This window comes from Raphanus sativus, unplaced genomic scaffold, assembly GCF_000801105.2.
Source record: "Raphanus sativus cultivar WK10039 unplaced genomic scaffold, ASM80110v3 Scaffold3475, whole genome shotgun sequence".
Taxonomy (NCBI): Eukaryota; Viridiplantae; Streptophyta; class Magnoliopsida; order Brassicales; family Brassicaceae; genus Raphanus; species Raphanus sativus.
Genome location: NW_026618781.1, coordinates 1 through 10,859, shown reverse-complemented (window position 1 = coordinate 10,859; position 10,859 = coordinate 1). Strand labels below are relative to the sequence as shown.

At 33.9% G+C, this 10,859-nt stretch overlaps 2 protein-coding genes and 1 long non-coding RNA gene across 6 annotated transcripts; 2 read left to right on the top strand and 1 right to left on the bottom strand.

Annotated features, from left to right (window-relative positions):
• Window positions 1-2,308: 2,308 nt before the first annotated feature.
• LOC130506624 (uncharacterized) lies at window positions 2,309-4,546 on the bottom strand. 2 transcript variants are annotated; one of them, XR_008942075.1, is made up of 4 exons: window positions 4,156-4,546; window positions 3,447-4,053; window positions 3,066-3,330; window positions 2,309-2,981 (listed from the first exon to the last, which is right to left on the bottom strand). It is a non-coding gene; the product is annotated as an uncharacterized LOC130506624 (long non-coding RNA). The 2 variants fall into 2 exon arrangements; XR_008942074.1 differs by having other exon boundaries at window positions 3,066-4,053.
• Window positions 4,547-6,773: 2,227 nt separating this feature from the next.
• LOC130506625 (protein NONRESPONDING TO OXYLIPINS 2, mitochondrial) lies at window positions 6,774-7,920 on the top strand. 3 transcript variants are annotated; one of them, XM_057001313.1, is made up of 3 exons: window positions 6,774-7,012; window positions 7,167-7,337; window positions 7,683-7,920. In XM_057001313.1, exons 1-2 carry the CDS (start codon window positions 6,882-6,884, stop codon window positions 7,315-7,317), a joined length of 282 nt encoding a protein of 93 aa, XP_056857293.1. In that variant the 5' UTR covers window positions 6,774-6,881; the 3' UTR covers window positions 7,318-7,337; window positions 7,683-7,920. The 3 variants fall into 3 exon arrangements, with proteins under 3 accessions (XP_056857293.1, XP_056857292.1, XP_056857294.1); XM_057001312.1 differs by having other exon boundaries at window positions 7,167-7,354; XM_057001314.1 differs by having other exon boundaries at window positions 6,775-7,012; window positions 7,167-7,285.
• Window positions 7,921-8,346: 426 nt separating this feature from the next.
• Window positions 8,347-10,559, top strand: LOC130506623 (uncharacterized). Its single transcript, XM_057001310.1, has 9 exons — window positions 8,347-8,610; window positions 8,696-8,752; window positions 8,821-8,890; window positions 9,036-9,077; window positions 9,156-9,229; window positions 9,651-9,721; window positions 9,818-9,903; window positions 10,004-10,110; window positions 10,226-10,559. Exons 1-9 carry the CDS (start codon window positions 8,419-8,421, stop codon window positions 10,286-10,288), a joined length of 762 nt encoding a protein of 253 aa, XP_056857290.1. The 5' UTR covers window positions 8,347-8,418; the 3' UTR covers window positions 10,289-10,559.
• Window positions 10,560-10,859: the final 300 nt, after the last annotated feature.

Here is a 10,859-nt window from a genome sequence, read left to right as displayed (position 1 = left end):
TTTGGTTTGTATTTGGATTATTTGTAATCACCTGGTCTTCTCTACACCAGTCTAAATCTAGTGAGTATTAGTCGTATATACATATCAGTTCATTTTTGTTAAAAGATGGATCCATTTCAAACCAGATAAATATAGTCTCAACTGGAAAGTTATCCCAACTCATCTAATCAAAGTGACTATGTGCATTACGAAGCTATGAAAATGCAATAACTATAGATCATTTCCAAATTAAAAGACTGGATCTGCAATCCATATTAAGTGCATGGTCTCAATAGCAATTGAAAATATATAATGAACAATTGAGATATATTAGTTTAGTTAAGATGAGTTCTTACGTAGACCTATTGTTGCATAGGAATCATGAATTATTTGGCTGGTATCCCCAAATTCACAGTCGTCGTGAAGAAACTTGGGTTTAAAAGATTATATCGGTATGATTTACTTTTGTTAATTACTGTTAATCTTCATATAATTTAAAGGTTCTAATCCGTTTTTGTTTTTTTTTGGCAGATGGATTAGCAAGGCATATTGGAGTTTCTTGAATTGTCAGCATCCCAAAGTGGTGAGATCCAAATGAAACACAGAAACATCATAGATCACAATTCCTTGTTAGTTTGAAGAAATCATCTAAAATAACATGTATGTAATCTTCTTTTTTTTAAGTGATGTTGAAGGCGAGTTTATGCTCTGTAACGTTGAGTCCAAAACGGGATAGAAACGACGAACTACATAGATAGATAGAGAGAGTGAGCTAAAGAGTTTAAAAGTAAGCCTCGAACCAAATGGATTTATATATGATTTCACTAAGTTGGCTAAACGGTCAGGTAACAAACCTATTTGTGTTTACCCAATAAATTAGCCAACCCACATATTAAGACCCAAAGAATGCAAGCTGATGTGTTGGTGGTGTTTAAATAATTTTCCTATGGGTTTTTGGGGGCTAAACGCCTAAACCTGAAGTTTTCCATATACTCTAGTTTAATTTAAATTATCTAACAATTATATTTGAGTAAAAAAATTTAGTTTGACAAAAAATAACTACTTAGAGAAACATGATTTTTTTTGTATTATTTGTTGTCATAGTATATTTATAATCATTAAGTTAAAATTTTGTATCAATTTTAACATCAGAAAATATAAAAGATGGTGAGCAAGTTAAATATTTTTTTTTGTTTTTAGCATCAGAAAATATAAAATATGGTGAGCAAGTTAAATAAAATATTATTACTTCCATCGTTTTTTTTTTCTCTTCTCTTATGTTATGTTTTTAAACTCCTTGTTCATTTGTCTACCACTTTGGTTACCTTCTCATTTTTGAATTCTATGATTGTGCCATTTGCTTGTATTATTTTGTATTCAATAGTAAGCCTATTTAAAAAATGTATTAAATAATTAAACTTTAATTACAATAGAACAAACTATTTGTGGACAAAACAGAAGTACAACAAACACTCCATATGTTCTCAAACAACGGAGTACGAATCTGTAGCTCAGTTGCCTCCCTCACATTTCGATTCATATAATTCTTTGGAAAGTGGACATATCTACTCTGTCTGAAGCAGTTGGACTGAAAGCAACCCAATGTTTATGCATTTGATCACTTTATGATAATTTCAGTGAGTTTGTTAATGAAGAAGGAATATGCCAGGATGGTGAAGATGACATTGATCGCTCGTGTACCTGATGCGTTGGCTCTAGCCGAGTTGCCAGATTCAGACATGCATAAGCAACATGTCTAGTCTCTGTTTAAGAATTTCCAGAGGTGACAACAAAGCTTCAAGAATGCTCGTCGAGACTGGCCCCTATATATGTCTTATAGCATCAAAAACATGTGTTCTATATTTGTCTCGCAAAAGCTGTGTTGGTGGAAAGCTTGAACGCAAGGCATCTCTATCGATTCTTTCTCCATCTTATAGTTTACCAGTATCAAAATTTACATGGATTATTTTAAATTGATATTGTTTCTTATGGGCGGGTAATCAAATCATCAAAATAAATACATTATAAATATTAAATTTTATTTTCAATTAGAAATTTTGACGAAAAAAAAAACAGTTTAAAATAAATTATTTTTTCATTGTTTGTTATCTATTTTTATTAATTTTGAAATCATATACTTGTTTAACCATTAAAAATGTGTGAAAAATGTAATTTTCACTGAATTGTCATTGTTAGTTCTACTTTGACTTGTTGACAAAAAAAAGTTCTACTTTGACTTTGATAATAAGTGGAATGCATTTTTATACTTTTTAGGAATTTGACAAACTCATACTCAGAAATTCGTTGACTAAGACCAATTTATTTACGACAAACTTTGTTGTAATCTCATTCTCACCATTAACATTGCAAGTACTCATGCAAGTTTGTACTTGAAGAATGAAAATTCATAACTTTAGCAATCAGACTAACCCTGGAGAAGCTTAGAGACTCAATCTACAAAAGTCTGCAGTTTATAGTAACACACTAACACTCGCCGATACCTCAAGTTCAGGCTATCTACAAACACATGTATTACTAACACTCGCTGATACGTCAAGTTCAGGCCATCTACAAACACATGTATTGTATGTAATAAAATTCACAACCAGGAATATTTTTAGTAAGTTATGTGACTAATTAGAGTAACAACTATGATTGTTCTTGCAAGTGCACAAATTTACTATTTACTTCTATGGTGTCAAAATATAGAGAAAAGAAAATTGGCAGAAAGTAATGTATATGAATCTAGTCGAAACAAAATTATTGTTACAATTAAATTGTATTAAAATCTAGAACTGTAGAGAAAGTAAACAACGCGAGCTTCAACATTTGAAGGGTTTCTCCAAAGGGAAAGTCATATTAGAGAGTCTACCATCTCATGAGACAAAGTGATATAAAAACTCCTAGTCAAACAGATACACTACTGTTGTACTTGTAAAGACCCTTTCCAATGATGAGACTCCAACCGGCATCCCAAGTTCTTTTCCATAGTCATGTATTCTCTTAAAACCAGAAAAGTAAAGGTATATATTAAAAAGGGCAACGATAATGAAATCAGACAAAAGACCAAAATGACGATTACATACTTTCTGGTCCTGAGTGTACCATTTCGCCGTCAGGCTGTGGGGATATCATAAGATTAATGTTCCGGTTACTAATCACAACATGACCAAAATTACCATATGCTCTCTGAAAGTTGAGTCAGGGAGAGTAGAAGAAACTTCCAATTTGATCTTCCACCTAAACCTGGTAAGTAAAGTTCCATCTAAGAGGAATAGGAAAGTCTGTGCCAAGAGAACCGTCTTGCCACAAGTTACACCACATTTGGATGCCAGGTGGCCCATGCCTATTCTAAAAGACAAATTAAAAGAACTCAGGAAGCATATTAGTAGTCACATAGCAAATGAGAACCATACATTTTAGTGATAATTGATCAGTTGGTATAGGAAGAAAGCTCTTCGACTCACCAAGTCAAAAGAAGAGGCTCATCCAATGTAGACTCTAACAACAACATTGTAGTTGGCCGTAGCATAAACAGAGGTTCTGGAAACTGCCCATTGACGGCTATCATCAAATCAAAGTAGCAAACTTTATATATCCTAAAGGAGCCATTAACTAAAAAACACCTAAACCCATTTAAAGTCACAATCTTGAGATTCTACGGTAATGAGTTTTTGATCAACAAAAGCGACCTCCTTTAGAAATTCTCAGCCTCGGGTTAGAAGTTACACCGAAATAGAACAATACCCATCACCGTCCAAAATCCAAGAGACATTGAACATCTTTCGATTGACAGCGAGATGACCGTGCGAACGCTATTAAGACACCAACTTCCACGGAGAAAGTAAAGGAACGACCAAAACCTGTTGCGGAACACCGAGAGAGGAAGCTGTGATGTAAGAGACTTTGAAGTTGAATAATGGAATGACTCCATGTTTCAGACTGTCGTGGATGGAACACGCTACTGTGTGTCTTTGACCATTCCATCCCAGAATGAATCAATTAATTCTGATCCCTATTGGCCTCTCAGAAACGGAGCAGGCAAACTTCAACGGTGGAGGATGAGCGGCCAGTCTGTAAATCGGAGAGGAAGACCAAAGCGTTAGCCATAACTCAAACCTTTTGATACTGTTTAGATTTAGAACGAATGATGATTCTAACAGCAAGAACTCATACATATATATAGTAGAACGTCCATGGCTTTCCAGTCTTAAGAATTGCATTGAATATAGATCATGGGTGGTCGATTAATGGAGGGCTTTATGAGGGAAAGCGGTTACTGGTATCATCTCGTATCGGAAGGAAGAAAATGGAAGATCAGTTGCGCTATGAGCAGACGGAGACGCGCAGAGATAGGACGGATGGAGACGCGCAAGCTCTAATATAAAATGCGTCGTTTAATTACAACCACGGTTTATATGGGCTTAAATAAGTGTAGACGAAGCCCAACAAAGTAAACCTCGAATAACTCTGATTAAATGAAACGCAAAGTTTTAAAGAAAGAGGACACGTGTTGATGTCTGGTAACACTATTATCTGACGTGGACGAAGGAGAATGAGAGAATGGTCTTCTTTATAGTATTAGATTGTTTATTTAATGCTTTTGAAAATCCCTTTAAAATACTATCGATAGATGAATCTGCTTTTGTATATATGATGAATACTTATAAAACATAAAAAACCAGAAATAACACGGTAATTACCAACCAACACAACACCTTTTTGAACAAAACTTTCGTTCACCCTTGTGATTACTGTTTAATTCACTTTATTTTTTTTATCACCAATCAAAATGTTATATAGGGTTAACAGAAAATGTATTAAAAAGTTTTTAAAAGGAAAATAGTCAAAAAAGAAATGTTGCCGTTAACAGTTTTAAGAAGAAACTAGATTTTGGACCCGCGCGTCCGCGCGGATGTATATTTAATTTAATCATATGTTTTTGTTAATTGTAAAAATATTTCCGATATTGTTTCATATGTTATCAAGTTCTGAATTTTTTTGTATATTTTTTATTTTTTAATGTACGATGTATATTTAATTTAATCATATGTTTTTGTTAATTGTAAAAATATTCCCGATATTGTTTCATATGTTATCGAGTTCTGAATTTTTTTGTATATTTTTTATTTTTTTAATGTACATTTTTAAACTATGAGCTTTTATTGTTATTATATTGTAGTTTTTTCTTTTACTTGGTAAACTAAACATAAAGTATATAATATTAGAGCATTTAGTTGAGATATATGAGTTCTGTCAAATACGAAACTCTAAAATTTGTGATTTGAATCTTATTTTAAATTTTTATAAAAAATCATTTCGATAGAAACAACTGGAAATGTAACCCCAAAACATATAAAAATTTATAAAACCCAAATGAAAACACATGTAGCATTTTAATAACAAATCAAAGTCCAAATAACATTTGTCTAAAAGAAATCAAAGTCCATGATTGCTTAGATATAGGAATAGATAGTGGAATGTAATGTCTTTTAGGTTAATAATAAATGTTTTACGTGATATGCAAGATTAGAAACCAAAAAAAGGATTTTGAATTTGTTATGATGATTGCTTAAATATAAGAATAAACTGTGTAAGATAATTTTCTTTAGAAAAATAATAAATGATTTGTTTTGAGTTTGAATTTAAAAATAAGATTGTGAAGATATATTTATATATAACTAATATACTGGTTTTGATTCTGCGGACAAAAACAACAATCTGATTCGATGAAGGAACTTAGCATCAAAATAAAATTCAAAGTTTTATCTGTGATATTTTGACTGTTTTGTAATGTAGAAGTTCAGTAATGAAGAATAATTGTATGGTTTGCTTTCAAACGTCTATGTTTTAGTTATTGTATAGAACAATATGTATAAAAATGGTAGGATGTGATTTAGTAATGGTCTTGTAATTACACTGTATAGTAATTAAGGAAACATTAATGATATAATAATTAAGGAAACGTTTTTGACCCAAAAAAAAAATTAAGGAAACGTAATTGTAGGTTTAGAAAAAAAGCAAAACACTAAGTTTAATTCTAATGGCATAAGTTGGTAATTATTGAGAAAAATTAAGGGTTATTTCTTTTTTGTACTTCTCCTTTAATAGTTTAGATATAAGGTGCTTTTTGTTTTATTTCTTAGGTTTTAAGAATTCTCTTGAAATTTGATAACAGAAAGCTCCCAAATTAGTTACAAAAAAAAAAAAAGCTCCCAAATAATTTTTAGCATAACTTACAGATTCGACCTATGTTTTGCATCTGTACGTTGCATTACTATCTTTTATCCCTTTTAAACATCAATTTTTCAGAACTCCATTAAAATAAGATCTGATTATTCTATTTTATCTATGGTTAGTGTTTGTATTTTGGTTATATAGTTACCATGGAGAGTAGTCATTTAAGTGGTCAAAAAACTGTTTCCGTTAATTAAGATGAATTTAGTTTATAAGTGTCAGGTGAAACAAGTGTTTCATGTTTGATCATTTTGCTATATAAAACTAAATCACATTATTTTATTCATCTAATACGGATATAAATCTATGTTTTAAAACCCTTTTAAATGTCCTAGAAAAAAAAGTCCAGCCGCAAGCTCCCTGGATTCATCAAAATTAAAAAATTTCTTTATAAGAAAATTTTCCATAGAAGGCTTATAGAAAGTATGGAGATAAACATAGTTTAGACGTATACAAGGGACTTCTTATCTAATTAGACGTCGCGCTGTTTCCGACAAGTACTGTTGAAACAGCATGCCATTTGTTTGTCATGGCTTTTGTTCTAATAACGGTGTCGTATAGGTTAAACCTCGTGAAAACCCGTCTTCTTGCTCTCGCACGACTTGACCTAGAAATCAAAAATCAACTACCTCTCCTGCTTCAGAATCGCTTCGTTATCGGCGAAAATGGCTTCTCGATGTCGATCACTGTCAAAACCAGCGTTTTCAGTGTTTAGATCTGCAATGAACAAGCCCTCTCTCCGACCCAAATCGGCTTCATCGTATCTCGGCGTCCCTCCTTCGCCTGGACTCGCAAGGTTCACTCTTTTTTTCTCTCTCTCTCTCTCTCTCAATTTCAAAATTTTGAGCCGTGATATAGTGTTCTTTGTAGCTCAATGATTCATGGGCTTTCTTCAAGTTTGCATTTTTTTTGTGAGGGGATTGGTTTGTAATTTTTGACTTTTGAAACAGGCCGATTGCTCAGCTGGGGTCGCTTCAATCGCTGCTTCCATTGTACAGTGCGGTGGCATCAGCTAGGCTGACATCGTGCCTGGGGATCGATTCGGTGAACTCAAGGTCCTTGTCTCAGGGTATGATCTGCAGTGCGAATCCAGGAGTTTGATATTTCTCCATTAATCTTTTGTATGTTTAGTTTATCTGTAAGCCAACTTCTTTTTTTCTTGTTTTTTTTTGTTTACCGTGTCTAGTCTCAGTAGCAAACTACTTGAATGCCTTTTAGTGTACTTGGTCCTTTTTGTTGAAATACTAGTAGTGCTTGCAGAGATTTACTTAAACATAAATAGGTTCTGACTTTTGAAAGAGTTGTTTTGGTATTTGAATCTTGTATTGGTTTGAAGATGAAAGATATGCCATAGTGGTGGTGTTGTTTTTTTCATGTTTCACTTTGAACTTCTTGAACAATTATGTTTTGTGAGGGGTGATGATGGCCAGTGTGCTAATTTATTTTATCTCTCTTGATCCTTGCAGAGCTTGGCCTAAGCGTGCCTCGATAATAAGAGACCAGAGAGTCGAAGAAAATGGATTCATTCGATATGTGATTCTCCACAGTTTTTTTTTTTTTTTGCTTGCTGGTCTAGTTCAGTCAGTCTGATCAGTTTCTATATGTTTGGGTGGATGAACACTCTTTTCTTTTAGTTTCATCCAATTAAGTTAACAACTTCAACTGGAATATGTATTCTTCAAGACATCAAAGATTAAACAATCATACTCTTGTGTTCTTCTTCCTGAATTAATACTCTAAGCCATTGTTTTGGAATTTGATTATTGGTTTAAGCGTTTTCATTGTCTAGTTGTTATTCAAATTTTCAATCCTTGTCAAGATGAGAAAATGCTTGTGCATCTCTCTTGTTTTGTATGTGTTTAATTCTTGACTTTGTTATTTAAACCAAACATTAAACCAAAATAATCAAAATAAAACTGAACCAAACTTTCTAGATAGTTGAACGAATTTAACATCTTTAAAACCGAAAAACTAAAGACCGAAGTAAACCGATATCCAAAATGGCAGACCTAAAATATTCAGTGGGACAAATGAGATGCCTAACATCCTCTAACCAAAAACACCTTGCCGTTTGTTACCATGTAAAACGACGTGACGTCTACTGTGTCTAAAACCATCCCGTACCTCTCTCTCAGACACGGCTAACTCTTACATCTTCTTCACGATCCCTTTGGAACTCGGGATCAGCAAAAAAGAAGAAAAATGGAGAAGAAGCGTGAAGGAGTAATGGAAAGAACGAGCCAGATCGTGTCAGATCCGTACTACTTCCTCCACTTCATGGCCTTCTTCTCATACCTTCCGATCCGCACCACCGTCGCACAGTACACTTCTCATCGACTATTCGACAGAGAAGTCCAAGCCTTTCTAGCCTTCCTCATGTTCTCAGCTATCAAGGTTTCAACTTTTTTTTTTCGATTGAATTTCGCTTTTTTTTTTTTTAGAAAAGGTCTGGTACTTGATCGGATTGTGTGTTGATTAGATGGTTAGGGAGGAAACATGGGAGGCTTTTGTTGCTGATAGCTTTCTCTACGCTAAGGTAACGGCTTTCTGATTTCGATCCATGTGAGACACTTTGCTGATACAGAGTGTCTCTTGTTGCAACAGATCTTTCTCATTGCGGTTTCGTTGGTTATGGATTATCGAGTTGCGATCTGGTTCTGTGTCATTTTTTCAGGTGGGTCTTTGTTAATAAATATAAAAACAAAAGCTATTTTTTTTTTTTGAGTTTTAGTTTATATTATATGGGAGATGCAGGTTTGAATGTTGATCTACAGCCTTCGAACTTGCCATGTTTTGATTTGAATGTTTCGTTTATGCAGTGGTGTATCTTTTAGCTCAACAGCCAGCGTTTAGTAAGTTAGGTATGTGAAGATTTCGTGTCCTTTGCTTTCTGTGAATTTTTTGGAATCTGAAGTTGCATTTGGTTAAAACGTTTGCAGGAACAGCGAAGAAGCTAACACCTATGCAGTTGGAGGATTTGCTATCAGATGGTACCACAACTAAATACTGGTTGGTACGTGGTCTGTATCTTCTTCAACTAGTTGTGGTTTTAGATGATACGTTTTGGAAAACAACTAGAAGTAGTTTATAGGTTACTTAAAATAGTGTTCTTCCATAGATCTTGCAGATAGCTTCCGTTATAGCGTGGTGTCTATTAAGCTAGATATTAGCTTTCCTAATTAATGAGGTTGTAAGCTTAGATGATGATACATTTGAAGCATAGAACTTACAGATAGCTTGGTGACTATGAAGCTAGATAATGCCATATAGCCTCCCTATATTTTATGTTTTTTCTTCTTCTTCTTTAATGGTCAATCGATAAAAAAACAAAACTCATCTGCAACATCTTTTTCAGTTAAACCATATATGAAGTTGTAAAGGGTACTGGACTAGCTAGCTACTCTTGTGATGCGACTTTTCACATCTTTTTGCAGGTAGAATTCTATGCATGTAGTTCAGCCAAGTGTGTTCGTTCAAGCCGCTGCTTTCCTGAGCTCTCCATCACGTAAGTCTTTGTGTCAGAAAAAAAAAACATCACCCATTTTCTCACTGTTCGTCTCTTAAGAGACACACTCTTAATTACACTTGTTCAATTATTCAGGTACTCGAATAGTCTTTTGTCTTTTGGAACCATCGATCTTGGACTGTTCCCTAATGCTGCAGCAAAGTTTGGAATCTCTCTTGCCGGTAAATAATCCTCTCCACGAACTCATAAAAAAAAACACAGTGAGTTTCTGTTGTGTGAAGGGACTGATGTGTTGTGTAACATATATATATATATATATAGGTGGAATGTCTCAGCTTCCCACATACATATTGTTTGAAAAGGGTGCAGAAGTTTCTCGTTTCCCAGACTTTTATGTTGACGCTGCACCGGCTTTACCCGTAACCAAGGTTTACATGCTTCTTTACATAAGTAGATTTCTCAAATGGTTGGCATTAATTGCTTCTCTTATGTCCTCTTGAAATCCCTTAAAAGAGTTCGTTCCTCTTATTGTTGATGGTGCAGAAACTTCTGTGTCAACATTTTGAGCTTGATCGTCTTCTGCTTGACTACATCAACGGATCATAGCCAGAGGGAGAGAGAAAACATATGTAGATGGCTTCTCGTGAAAGAGGAGTATGCACACATCAGCGCACCATCGGGGGCTATAAGAGGCAAACATTTTGGTCTATCGCATTCTTTTTTTTATCTTTGATCTTCTTATAATGGGCATTTTTAGTGAGGCTCGCCTGAGGAAACTATAGATACTGTTTGTGTGTTATAGAGAGATGGGAAGATTATGCTAAAAAATCTTGAATTTGATTTGATGTTTAATGAAATCTTCTGAGTTTTTAGTACCTTCCGTTTTCAGTAAATTTTTTACTCTTTTGCTTGGAGTGCTTATCAAACAAATGGAAATACCATCTATATATTTGCATAAACAGTAAATTTGGTTGTAATTTTGCAATTGTATCCTATTAACTTTGTATAAAATATCAAATATAGGGGTGGAATGCGATGGTCTCTATGATAAAAAAGGGTCAACAAATGAAATTAAAGGTAAGTTTGAAAACGTAGGAGTTGGTGAAGAAAGTCTTTCATTTTTGGAGTCAAGAGGATTCCTTTGTATATGTTCTAGAAAACAAATGAGCTTTTATGG

Excerpts from the sequence above, each read along its gene's own strand:
- LOC130506625 (XM_057001313.1), top strand. The coding sequence starts at position 6,882 with ATGGCTTCTCGATGTCGATCACTGTCAAAACCAGCGTTTTCAGTGTTT. Across the intron at positions 7,013-7,166 it reads CCTTCGCCTGGACTCGCAAG|GCCGATTGCTCAGCTGGGGT; the intron begins GTTCACTCTTTT and ends CTTTTGAAACAG.
- LOC130506623 (XM_057001310.1), top strand. The coding sequence starts at position 8,419 with ATGGAGAAGAAGCGTGAAGGAGTAATGGAAAGAACGAGCCAGATCGTG. Across the intron at positions 9,722-9,817 it reads TTTCCTGAGCTCTCCATCAC|GTACTCGAATAGTCTTTTGT; the intron begins GTAAGTCTTTGT and ends TCAATTATTCAG. Across the intron at positions 10,111-10,225 it reads CGGCTTTACCCGTAACCAAG|AAACTTCTGTGTCAACATTT; the intron begins GTTTACATGCTT and ends TTGATGGTGCAG.